Raw genomic sequence first — 10,495 nt, 5'->3', positions numbered from 1 at the left:
AAATTTGGATTTTTGCATCTAAACTATATTTAGTTTTCTTCCTCAAACATAAATCATCTTAGGATCCACAAGATAAGTCTTGTAGCAAAAACATTGGCCACCCGAACATTGAGATTATTATGCTTCTTATACTCAGACACATAATTAGTTATTTATGGGATCTGACTGCTTCTTCCGAAGCCACCTGGAGGTCAATCCTAGCGGAATGTATCCAACGGCGTGCCGACACCTAACCGCTGTTTTTCCTAGTAGTTCATTTTGATGGGGTATGACTAAAAAGCAGGGGCCTCTTCAGGTGAGCAACCTGTAGGACTGGGCCAGCAGGATAGCCGAGGGATCGCTAATCGGGAGGAAACTAGGAGTGGTTGTCGAGGATGGTGGCGATACTGACAACTCCTCTTCATGGATTGTGAACTTTTTATCTCCAAGAATGATTAACGTTACACTTATTCCAAGAAGAGCCTGCTGTAATGTAATGCCACAGTCCAGCAGTCTATCTCCTTCCAGTCAGGCACAGCTCATCCCTGCTAAATGTCTCCTTCAGACTACCAAGGGGGCATCAATTATTTCTCACTGAAAGTTTGAACGGTGGCTCTGTTTACACTGTCTTCATCCACACAAGGAGAGCCAGTCGCCTGGATGTTACCCGGCTCAAACAAAACCTCAGACTCAGTCCAGGATGCCTTTTCTTACTTGATAAGGATGTGAAGGCTTAAAATATTTTTTTTTAAATGTCAAATGTCTGACATGTTCCCTCTATTTAATGTAAGGAACATAGGAAGTGTGTCAACATGATATTCTGACACGGTCTGTTACACTTAATAAACCAAGCTCTATACACTTGCTGCCAAAATGTAACTCCTCCTTTTTGTTATTTTAAAGACACATTTTTTTTTTTAATCCCAAAGTGGGATAGATGTCAGCTCTGAGGTGTACCGTTTGTTCGGACGCAGTGTACCTCACAACAGCAGGGTAACAAAACAATGACTTGAGCTACTTTATCAAGGAAGGTTACAGGTATATATTATGTGACATTTCGTTCAACCCTTTTTTTTTTTTGTAAACAGCTTCTGGTAAAACAGGTAGAACGTGTCACAGACAGGAATGCGAGACAACCCACATGCTGTGGAGACTTTAAGCTCAGGCTGTTGCTTGGCAATGCACATAAACTCCTTGACTTCAGAGAAGGAAATGACAACATCTCAAAACATTGTTGCAATCCAAAGTATATTAACATCATAAGATGGTACATTTTCAGCGTATTTATTATTTCCCGAAATGCATCAGTAAGACAAGTAAGTAAGTAAGTAAGATGTACGTCATTGCCCTTTTTCAGTTGTATCGTTCCATGACTGACCTTCCTAATGCAGACATCACTGGGCTATGCAAGAAAAATCCAAGGTAAAGTCGCAGCCGCTAGTGCCAGTATAGTAAATAATGACAGTAAAACGAGGAGGCATCGCGCACTTGTGCAAATCCTGACCCTTCGCCTGCGCCGGGGCTGAACCACAGTCATCACAACGCTCAGCGCGTCGTATTCAGCCATTGGTCGCCCTTGGGCACTAATGATGAAGATCTGAGTGTGTCGGGGACTGATCAACATCTGTCGACGGAATCGATCAGCCATCAGCCCGTAACAGCGAGCTATCCAGTTAACCTCTGCCGGCGAAGTGCCCCCGGAGGCGCGCCGCGCGCCCTGGAGCCGTCCCGGTGGCGGAGGCAGAGGTACCTCGAGGGTCTGCCCTTCACCTGGATCCTTGTACGCGGCGACGGCCACGATTGCGTCCTTCTGTTTCTTGATGAAAGTAAGGTGTCGGCAGACGGGGCAAACAATGGTGTCTCTGATGTTTCCATCGCCGTTGATGCTGACCAGCGTTTTAACCAGACAGTCATGGCAGAACACGTGTCCGCAGCTCAGGGTCCTCTCCGTGCCCGACAGACACTCGTAGCACACGGGGCACTCCTCTGCGTCCTGCTGGCCGTCTTCTTCATATAATTCCATGGATGGAAACGCATCCACTGCGCAAGGAGGGTTGGGAAACTGTGGAGATTAAAAGTCGATTCCTGGGTAAAGGTGAATTCCAAAGGTGGAGGCTGCGCCTTGTTAAACAGGGCCAGCCACCTCTGACTGCCAGGGACTTCTCTGATTGGGTCCCCTATTGTCAGCTCATGTTGCTGAGCTGGTTCGTGTCTCAGCGCTCCTACTGACAGTCCTGACAGGCCTGCGATACTATAGCACATTTTACCATTTTTTTTAAGTTGCAGTTTAAAGGGTGTTGTGATAATATTGGATTTGCTTGAACAATACATAAATAAATTCGTTATATTTGTATCTTTATAACATGAAACGAGTTAATGGCAGTTGCTAAATAAATGATGGCAATACATGTTTCCTGATAAATGAGATCAAAGTTGTCTCAATTTAATCAAGATTTACAAAATTGATATAAGTTAGTTGAACTTTTTGTTTGTGCATTCGATCGGGGGCTAACGACCGACTCAGATTCTAAGAGTGGTAATATAATTAGTTTACATCAAAATATAAATAAGTTCACTAAACTCACTAAAAAACGTTTTCTTTATTTTTTTTAGTTAACAGATTTAAATGTCCAATTCTTCAATTACCCTTTTGTCCAATATTTGCAATGTATTTCCTAAATGTTGGCAATGGTAAATTAAATTATATTGCATTTTATTGATAGCTCATATACAGCATGAAGCAGTATATCGACCAGACTGCATGCAGTTGTGCAAGAAAATCGCGAAATTAAGGGGACATATCACCGCTGAAATTGACCATAAACAACAGAAAGGGACACAACACCATAGACGTGGGATTTTTCTATATCTTCCCTTACCTTGTGTGATGGTTTCTGGATATCATCTGCCCCCTTGTGGTCACTGCCTATGTTCAAAAAGAAAGAAGGTGCGGCCGATTCTAGTAGATGCATTTCTATAGCAGCCCTGCCCAGTTCTGACGTAGACGTGATTACGTCAGAACGTACGTACGTTGGGATCCTACGTTGGTTCCGGGAGACGCGTTGGCAATTTCCTAAACATCATTCGAGGCAGGAGAGAGGCGTGTGTCTGTGTGTGTTTGTGTGTTGGATACGACACCGGCCCCACCGAGTCAGAAGATAGCTGGACGACGATTTGACATGAGCAGGTAAATACAGAACCAAACCTCGACGGACAACTGTCCGGACGTGTTTGACGTCTGACCCGTGAAGCTAGCTGTCAACGAGAGAACCGCTCGGGCTCGGGTTCTAGTGTCCGCTGTTTTTTTTTTCTCTCGCTATGATAATGCTTCATATGTCATTTTAACTTGCCTTTTAAGTACGTGGAATCTCATGTTTCCTTCCATCCTTGCCTCGGTCGCTTTTCCCTTCCCTCGCCACGCAGTGACGGCTGTCAGACAGCCTCGCGTTAATAATGGTGCGTTCAGGTAACGATACGATAAATCACAACCTCCAGCTGGAAGGAGGATTTAGGGCACATTGCATGTCCTTCTATTCATTGTTTTATAGGTCACTTTTGTAGTAAAGCTTCCTTTTGTTGACGACTTGATGATCAACAGTGTGACAATTTTAATTAAAACACGGTGCCGGGGAGCCCTTCCACCACACCCTGTAAAGCGGGCTGTCCGATTATTATTCACCTTTAGAGCAAACTCAAAATAAGACTGCAGAGAGCTATTTGACCCCCCCTCTCAGTGGACCCATGACTACATTTGTGACGGCATCAGCGTCAGCGGTCCAACTCTGAGTAAGCATCTCGTCATCTTTACCAAAGAAGATGCAGACAAGAACGTGCGATGGGAAACTAGTGTTTTGGTCTGTAGGATCCAGATGGCCCCACAGTATCTCCACCACCTTTGCTGGCTGTGATCCCTGATGCCTGACCACTAAGCCCAGAGGTCAAACTGACATCTGAACTGAGAGATAACGGGAACCCTCATTTTAGTTCGGGTAGAGTCTCGGTCCTCGATCTTTTACGTAATGTGACTTTGTGGGCGGCGTGTTGTGTTACCAGTGAGGGCACCACTCTGTCCACGTGTTTTACTAAGGATTGCTCGGTCAGCTCCTGTCGTTGGTCAGTGGGCTATTGATTAGCGATGCCATTTTTTTGGGAGGGGTGGAGTTGATTATCCTGATTTTAAAAAAGCCTTTTGATCTGAGTCACCATGGAAACAGTTTAATGTCACTTGCGTCTTTTTGAGGGCCCGGGGTAATTTAAAAGAAAGCGGCAGATTCCATTGGGCATCGTTACAAATGGAGACGTGCTATGTTTACTAGTAATTCTGTTTTCTGTATAGAACAAGTCGTTTGGTTTGTTTCCCCCTTTTTCCTCTCGGGGTATTTTGGTCTCCGGTTTCTTTTTTGATGCCCAAAGTAGTGTTCTGACCCTCGAGGGGCCCGTAGCGGCTAAATTGCAAATGACGCCACCTCAGAGGAATGTTTTGAAGTATAAAAAAAATAGGCAGCCCCTTCACTGCTTACGAGTCTAGACATTCCTGGAGAGGAAAACAACACACCCTCTTCCTAAAGCCAAGACAGGCTTGTCTGGTCACAATAATAACTGTTGAGAGTAGTTTGAGAGTAGTTTGCTTGACCTTCAGTCCAGGTGAGGTGTTTCCTTATGCTGCATCCTCCACTTGTCTGACTTATCGGCAGGAAATCCTTCTCATCTCTGTTTTGGATTATGAATCTTCCAGGAGCCACAGCAACGGGAGCTGTGTTCAACCCACATAAAACACACACACACACACACACACACACATGCCGCGGGTCTTTGCAGATGTGTTAAACCTTTTCCTCTAACCCGCCTCGTTAGTCCACAGAGATCACAGAGAGATGCAGCGTTTATTAGTTCACCAGAAGAAGAAGAAAAAAGCGGATCAACCGTTTAGGGAAGTGTTACGTTGGCCAACCGGATGGAAGCTAGAAACAGTTCACAACTGAGCTACAACAGACGGCTCCGATCGGTTCAGAAACACTTCACACGCATTTCCTTTAATTAATTAGTCGTGTTGACAGCACAGCAGTTGGGCTGCGAGGTTGGACATTTATTAAAGGGGGCACACTTCCACTGAGCTGGTGACGACGGCAGGTTAAGTCAGTTAATCATAACTTCTAAATGTCCGGAGGATGCGGTCAGTGATTCACGAGTAACTGCGGATGCGGTGACCTCGGAGCGGCAGGATGACGTGACCTGGCCTATCTGACTTTTGAGTGGAGAGAGATACGATTGTCTTCTCTTTGAGCAATGAGGGGAATGTTTTAATCTAGATTTGTCGGGTGGTTCAGCACTGAGATAAGAGGGCAGCGCTCTGGGCATGACTGTACATGCCAGAGGAAAACATGCAGTGAAAGGCTTTTACCAGGTCTGGCCCACCTGTTGCATTATGTCTTCAATGCTTTTTCTTCTTCTAACCTCACGAGCGTCGCCTTGCGTCGATGTCACGTCTACCTCCACCGTCAATGAAAGTGCCGTGAGGGCGTTGAACCATCTCTTTAATCCTCAGGTTGCCCTGACATGGAAAAAGAGATGATTCCCAAATTTACGTCAAAGGATGAAGAAGTGGATTACTGGAAGTCCCAAGCCCTGAAGTATAAGAAAAGGTAGGTACCTCGATTCCCTTTTTTATATGAGAAGTTTGAGTCTAACCGTTTGCAGCGGTAATGTGTATGACATAAGCAGACTCATCATTCACTAGAAACCGCAAACAAACAAACTGTGTTTGCGTAAGCAGCTGTGGTGCTTGTTAGTGTTTCGTAATCTTTGTCCGACTCGGCCGCGCCGTCTTTCCTATTTGTGGAGTTGGGCCCCGTCGTAACCTCAGAGGAAGTCCAAACCTGCACACGGGAGGGTTAAAGCCCTCGTGGGTTTCTAAGAAGGCACCCAGTGGAAAAACCTCTAACCACGGAGAACATAGTGGCTCGTCTCACACATGTTTTTGTGCATACACTTTCCCAGGAGTCCATTTTAGTGAACCACTCTCATTCGTTACTTCTCTCCCTGAAGGGATATTCTGCAACTGTTTCCATTTTGTAGGACATCCAGTTTATGAATATCAGATTTCTCCATGTCACAAATGCCGAGAGCTGCTGGTTGTTTTTAAACGGTGAAAAGTGCGAGAGAAGTTCCAGGGCCCAGCATGCTGATGAAGCAGCCAACCGTGGTATGTGTGGAACTGATTCATGGCTTCCAGTGCTCTGTAGAGCCACTGTGAGGCCATTATCCTCATCGGCGGTCAGCTGATGTCCGAACCGTGTCAACCGCGGTGTCATCGTGTGTTTGCACACCCTGAGGGTCCATGAAGAATACCTCAGATCTGAGATTCCCACCACAGTTATTGTTCCTACCGATGTTTACTTGATGGAATCTACACAATTCAGAACTGGCCTAAAGAGTGTGAGAGTACACACATGGGATCAGTCCTTACCAGCATGCACACACACACACACACACACACACATCCGTGTTCCTAACACAGTTCCTGTCCGTGAACTCTCATTTTCTTTTCACCTCTGACCTTTTGAACTCGCAGCAGATGACTCGATGACAACAGGCTTGTTTCTCTGCGCTACCTCTGAACTCTCGCCACGCTACAGCTGCCTCGTTACATCGGTATATTTAGAATGTTGAGCCACGCACCGTTTCCTGTTTAGCGAAGGCAGACGGAAGGTTCAAATAAAAGTATCTGACGGGGCTTTTCGCACAGGTTTATTTATGGCCGAGTTTGAGATAAAGTGAACTGAAACGAGCCTGTCTGGCTCATCTTACGAGACAAAAGCCAGTCAGCTTCCCAGAGCTCCTGCAGGGATATTCAGACTGTCAGCTAACTGAATGGTGGATAGTGGACAGGGTAGCTGCCGTTTGACAATGATTGTTTGTGTGTGTGTGTGTGTGCGCGCCCCGTCCAGCTGCTATGACGCCCAGGAGGAGCTGCAGGAGTTCCAGGAAGGGAGCCGGGAGCTGGAGGCAGAGCTGGAGGCCCAGCTCTGCCAGGCTGAACACCGCCTGCGAGATCTCCAAACTGAAAACGAGAGACTGAAGAACGAGGTGGCCAACCTCAAGGTGAGCGGGCATGACGACTCATCTTGTAGTTTTAAGTGGGCACCAATAAATACATTTGCTGTTACTTGAGAGGTTTCTGTTGGTCAGAGGCCTTATTTTTACGTGGGCAGGTAATAAGGTATGCTCAGGTAATCCTCCAGCACTCCTTAATTGGATCGGAAGATCTGCCAGGACACGTCTGGTCCGTAGTCACAGCAGGCGTGGCTCTATTCAGTGTGCTCTCGTCTGGTGAACACGCCCACTAATGAATGTGTCCACTGTACCGAAAGGTACTGTGATATTTCATAGAGCCGTGAACGTGTGGGGATAATTGCAGCAGCTAATGCACAAGTGAGTGAACCAGCGGGATCATGAATCCTACTCTCCTCTCTTTGCAGCTCTGGTTCCATGATACAGACATAAAAAGTAACCCTAACCCTAGAAAAGATCCTCTATCTGGTTATTGTCTGGTTATTATTTTAGGGGTTCTTTTTTCAAGCTGTGCGCCGCAAATGCATTCCTTCTTTTTTCTGCTGTTGTGTTTAATGTCCTTGCTTCTCTTCCTTCCTCTTTTCTCTTCTTTACCTCCCGCCCTCACTTCAGGACAAACTGGAGCATCAGTATGCACAGAGTTACAAACAGGTTTCCATGCTGGAGGATGACTTGGGACAGACGCGCAGCATCAAGGATCAGCTCAACAAATACGTCCGGGAGCTCGAGCAGGCCAACGACGACCTGGAACGAGCAAAGAGGTCAGACTGCTCCGGTGCTTTTTGGTCAATATATGAAAAGACGATATAAGTACATGTATGTGACTTAGATTTTATGGTCCTACTTCAATGTTCATTCAAGTTCAACTGTGCCCTTCTGCCGGTGCTCATGTGCAGGGCGACGATAGTGTCCCTGGAGGACTTTGAGGCCCGTTTAAACCAGGCCATTGAGAGAAACGCCTTCCTAGAGAGTGAGCTGGACGAGAAGGAGTCTCTGCTTGTGTCCGTGCAGCGGCTGAAAGACGAAGCACGAGGTAAAGGCGGGAAAATCCAATCCGTCTCCCTGTGAAAGGGTCAGTTGGAGACGCATCTCACGGGCTTGAGTCTTTCTCCTGCAGACCTGAGACAGGAGCTGGCGGTACGGGAGCGGACCACGGACCGCATGTCAGCACCCAGCTCGCCCACTTTAGACATCGACAAGATGGATCCTGAAGTACCGGCCTCCTTGTCCCTCCCAGCCACACCCGTAGGACAGACCACCGAGCACTCCTTCATCAGCCCAAAACGTCAGGAGGAATTCACTCTTTATTACACATTTTGAAATTGGAAATTGGCGGATACGTGTTCTGATATCCGCTTGTGTCCTTGTGCAGCATTGACCAACGGATGTGGCAACTCGTCCCTCACTCCTTCCGCTAGAATCTCGGCTCTAAACATTGTTGGCGATCTCTTGAGGAAGGTTGGGGTAGGTGACATTCCTTTTAAATTGAAAACATCAATACTATTTGTATAGGTTTCAGAGGAGCCGTGTGTCCTCAAGCACGGGGGACGAATGCAGATCTAACTTCCTGCTTTGTGACCAGGCTTTGGAGTCCAAAATCGCCGCCTGTAGGAACTTTGCCAAAGACCAGGCAGCAAGAAAGAATTACTCTCTAGACAACGACAAACTCATCAACAGCAATGCCACAAAGTTCTCTCATTCTCTACACACTACTTACTTTGACAAAACGTGAGTCTTCTCCAGCAATCCAGTGATTTCTACCAGGTTTTTCTGCACGTGTGTGTCTGCGTTTGCTAATATTGAAAATGTCCGTGTGGCGACGGCAGGACTGTAAATGGACTGGACCCCAGCTCCCTGACCTCCATGGCGACCTCCAGAGCGGTGTCTCCCCCGGGCCTGCTGCCTCTGAGAATGTGAGGCGTCCCAAAGCGCGCACACACACCTCTACTGAAACTCCTATTTACCCAACGCGACGTGGGAACTGAGAGGACACACCGCTGCATTGTGTGCTAGCTGTGTGGGGGTGTGTGTGTGGGTGTGTGTGCGCACGCGCCCCTGTTTGGGAATGTGCATTTTTTTGAATGTGACGTGTGGAAAGCGGCTCGACGGTACACCGGAGCCGCGTCCCCCCCTTTGCGGCGCCGAGCGCGCCTGTGAGGCGGCGCACAGCCATGCGTGCATGTGTTCCCCCCACACTCTTGCATGTGCCTATAGCCGTACTGTGCTCGTGTGAAATCCATTTGCTGATGTGTTGCTCTTCAGACGTCAACCCGCGAAGAGGCACCGTTACAGTTTGGGTTCCCGTCGTTCAGCTGACCGCGACTGTCCCCTCGACAAAAGGTCCTCAGCAGACCAAAGCTTCACCCCGGCCTTTTCCTTTTTTCGTCCGGCATTTCTATTAAATTGCACAGTTAAACTATTTTCAATTTAAACTGTATTGTATTTAAAAATGTGTGTTCATATTAACTAATTTATCTCACAGTATGCTTCAAGATACAACATCTCCTATTTGCTTTGCATGTGTGCATATGTATTTTGGGGTAGGCGAGTCCCAGCTGCACCCCGTGTTCATGACTGAAGTGAATGTTGACCGTTCTAAGCCATGTAGCCAGATGGCAGTCGGCCCTCCTGTAAGCGGCTACTCGCCCCGTCTGGAAGTAGCCTCCATGCTAAAGGTTGGAGCTTACCCTGCACTTAAAACCAACCACAGCTTCTGTTTTGTTTGTCAGAGGACGTCCATTGAGTTTTGCCCCTTTTTTTAGATGCTTTTTTGTTTTGTTTTTAAACGATTGAGATCGGCCCATTTAGCTCATTCCGATATAATGACAACTATCCATGAGTAATAAAAAAAAGATTCAATTTGGCTTTATAAAACTCCCTGAGGATCCTCTAAACAGAAGGATTATTTCTGACACCGTACGTTAACCTTGGCAGGTATTTTGGTATTAATTCATGGTCCAATGTGGCATTTGTGTCATGCAGCATATTTGCTGATTATCTGCTATTGTGTGAACCTGATGTTCATTTGACTTGATTCTGTGTTGTTTTTTTCTTTGGCTGGTTACTGGCTATGTATTCACTTTTTACATAAATTCATTTTTCCCACATATTTCTTAATTTCATAGATCTCTGCGACACCATCTCAAAGAATAATTTGAAGCCGTCAGTATTATTTTAGTTTGAAAAAATGAGGCGTCATTTTGGGCGCTCTGTGAGCCTGTTACTGAAGTGTGTCCTGCAGTCCGTGTACATAGCTTGTGAGAATGGTCATTTTGCATAGCGTATTTGTACATACTGACGTTTGGCACTATTTATTTTAGATTCTGAATGGCATGTTCAGGTAATGAATGGTTGAGGCCATTGTATTATATCAAATTGTTCTGTTCAAATTGTTTAAGCAAATAAAGATTGAGATGAAAAATAGATATTGTGTAGTTTGTAATGA

General features: G+C 46.3%; 2 protein-coding genes across 4 annotated transcripts; one reads left to right on the top strand and one right to left on the bottom strand.

Annotated features, from left to right (window-relative positions):
* Positions 1 to 1,210: 1,210 nt before the first annotated feature.
* On the bottom strand, positions 1,211 to 3,407 carry LOC120827898 (RING finger protein 222). 2 transcript variants are annotated; one of them, XM_078083696.1, is made up of 3 exons: positions 3,326 to 3,407; positions 2,859 to 2,901; positions 1,211 to 2,041 (listed from the first exon to the last, which is right to left on the bottom strand). In XM_078083696.1, exon 3 carries the CDS (start codon positions 2,000 to 2,002, stop codon positions 1,382 to 1,384), a length of 621 nt encoding a protein of 206 aa, XP_077939822.1. In that variant the 5' UTR covers positions 2,003 to 2,041; positions 2,859 to 2,901; positions 3,326 to 3,407; the 3' UTR covers positions 1,211 to 1,381. The 2 variants fall into 2 exon arrangements, with proteins under 2 accessions (XP_077939822.1, XP_040046993.2); XM_040191059.2 differs by lacking the exon at positions 3,326 to 3,407 and having other exon boundaries at positions 2,859 to 2,992.
* Positions 2,986 to 10,473, top strand: ndel1b (nudE neurodevelopment protein 1-like 1b). 2 transcript variants are annotated; one of them, XM_040191057.2, is made up of 9 exons: positions 2,986 to 3,166; positions 5,525 to 5,621; positions 6,927 to 7,080; positions 7,663 to 7,811; positions 7,947 to 8,083; positions 8,168 to 8,335; positions 8,423 to 8,514; positions 8,633 to 8,778; positions 8,877 to 10,473. In XM_040191057.2, the coding sequence occupies exons 2-9, from the start codon at positions 5,536 to 5,538 to the stop codon at positions 8,965 to 8,967; spliced, it is 1,023 nt and encodes a 340-aa protein (XP_040046991.1). In that variant the 5' UTR covers positions 2,986 to 3,166; positions 5,525 to 5,535; the 3' UTR covers positions 8,968 to 10,473. The 2 variants fall into 2 exon arrangements, with proteins under 2 accessions (XP_040046991.1, XP_077939821.1); XM_078083695.1 differs by lacking the exon at positions 2,986 to 3,166 and having other exon boundaries at positions 5,525 to 6,711; positions 6,815 to 7,080.
* The last annotated feature ends 22 nt before the right edge of the window (positions 10,474 to 10,495 follow it).

The sequence above is a fragment of the Gasterosteus aculeatus genome, chromosome 11 (assembly GCF_964276395.1).
Source record: "Gasterosteus aculeatus chromosome 11, fGasAcu3.hap1.1, whole genome shotgun sequence".
Lineage (NCBI taxonomy): Eukaryota > Metazoa > Chordata > Actinopteri > Perciformes > Gasterosteidae > Gasterosteus > Gasterosteus aculeatus.
Note: the sequence above shows the minus strand (reverse complement) of the source record. Positions and strands in the feature narration are given on the sequence as shown.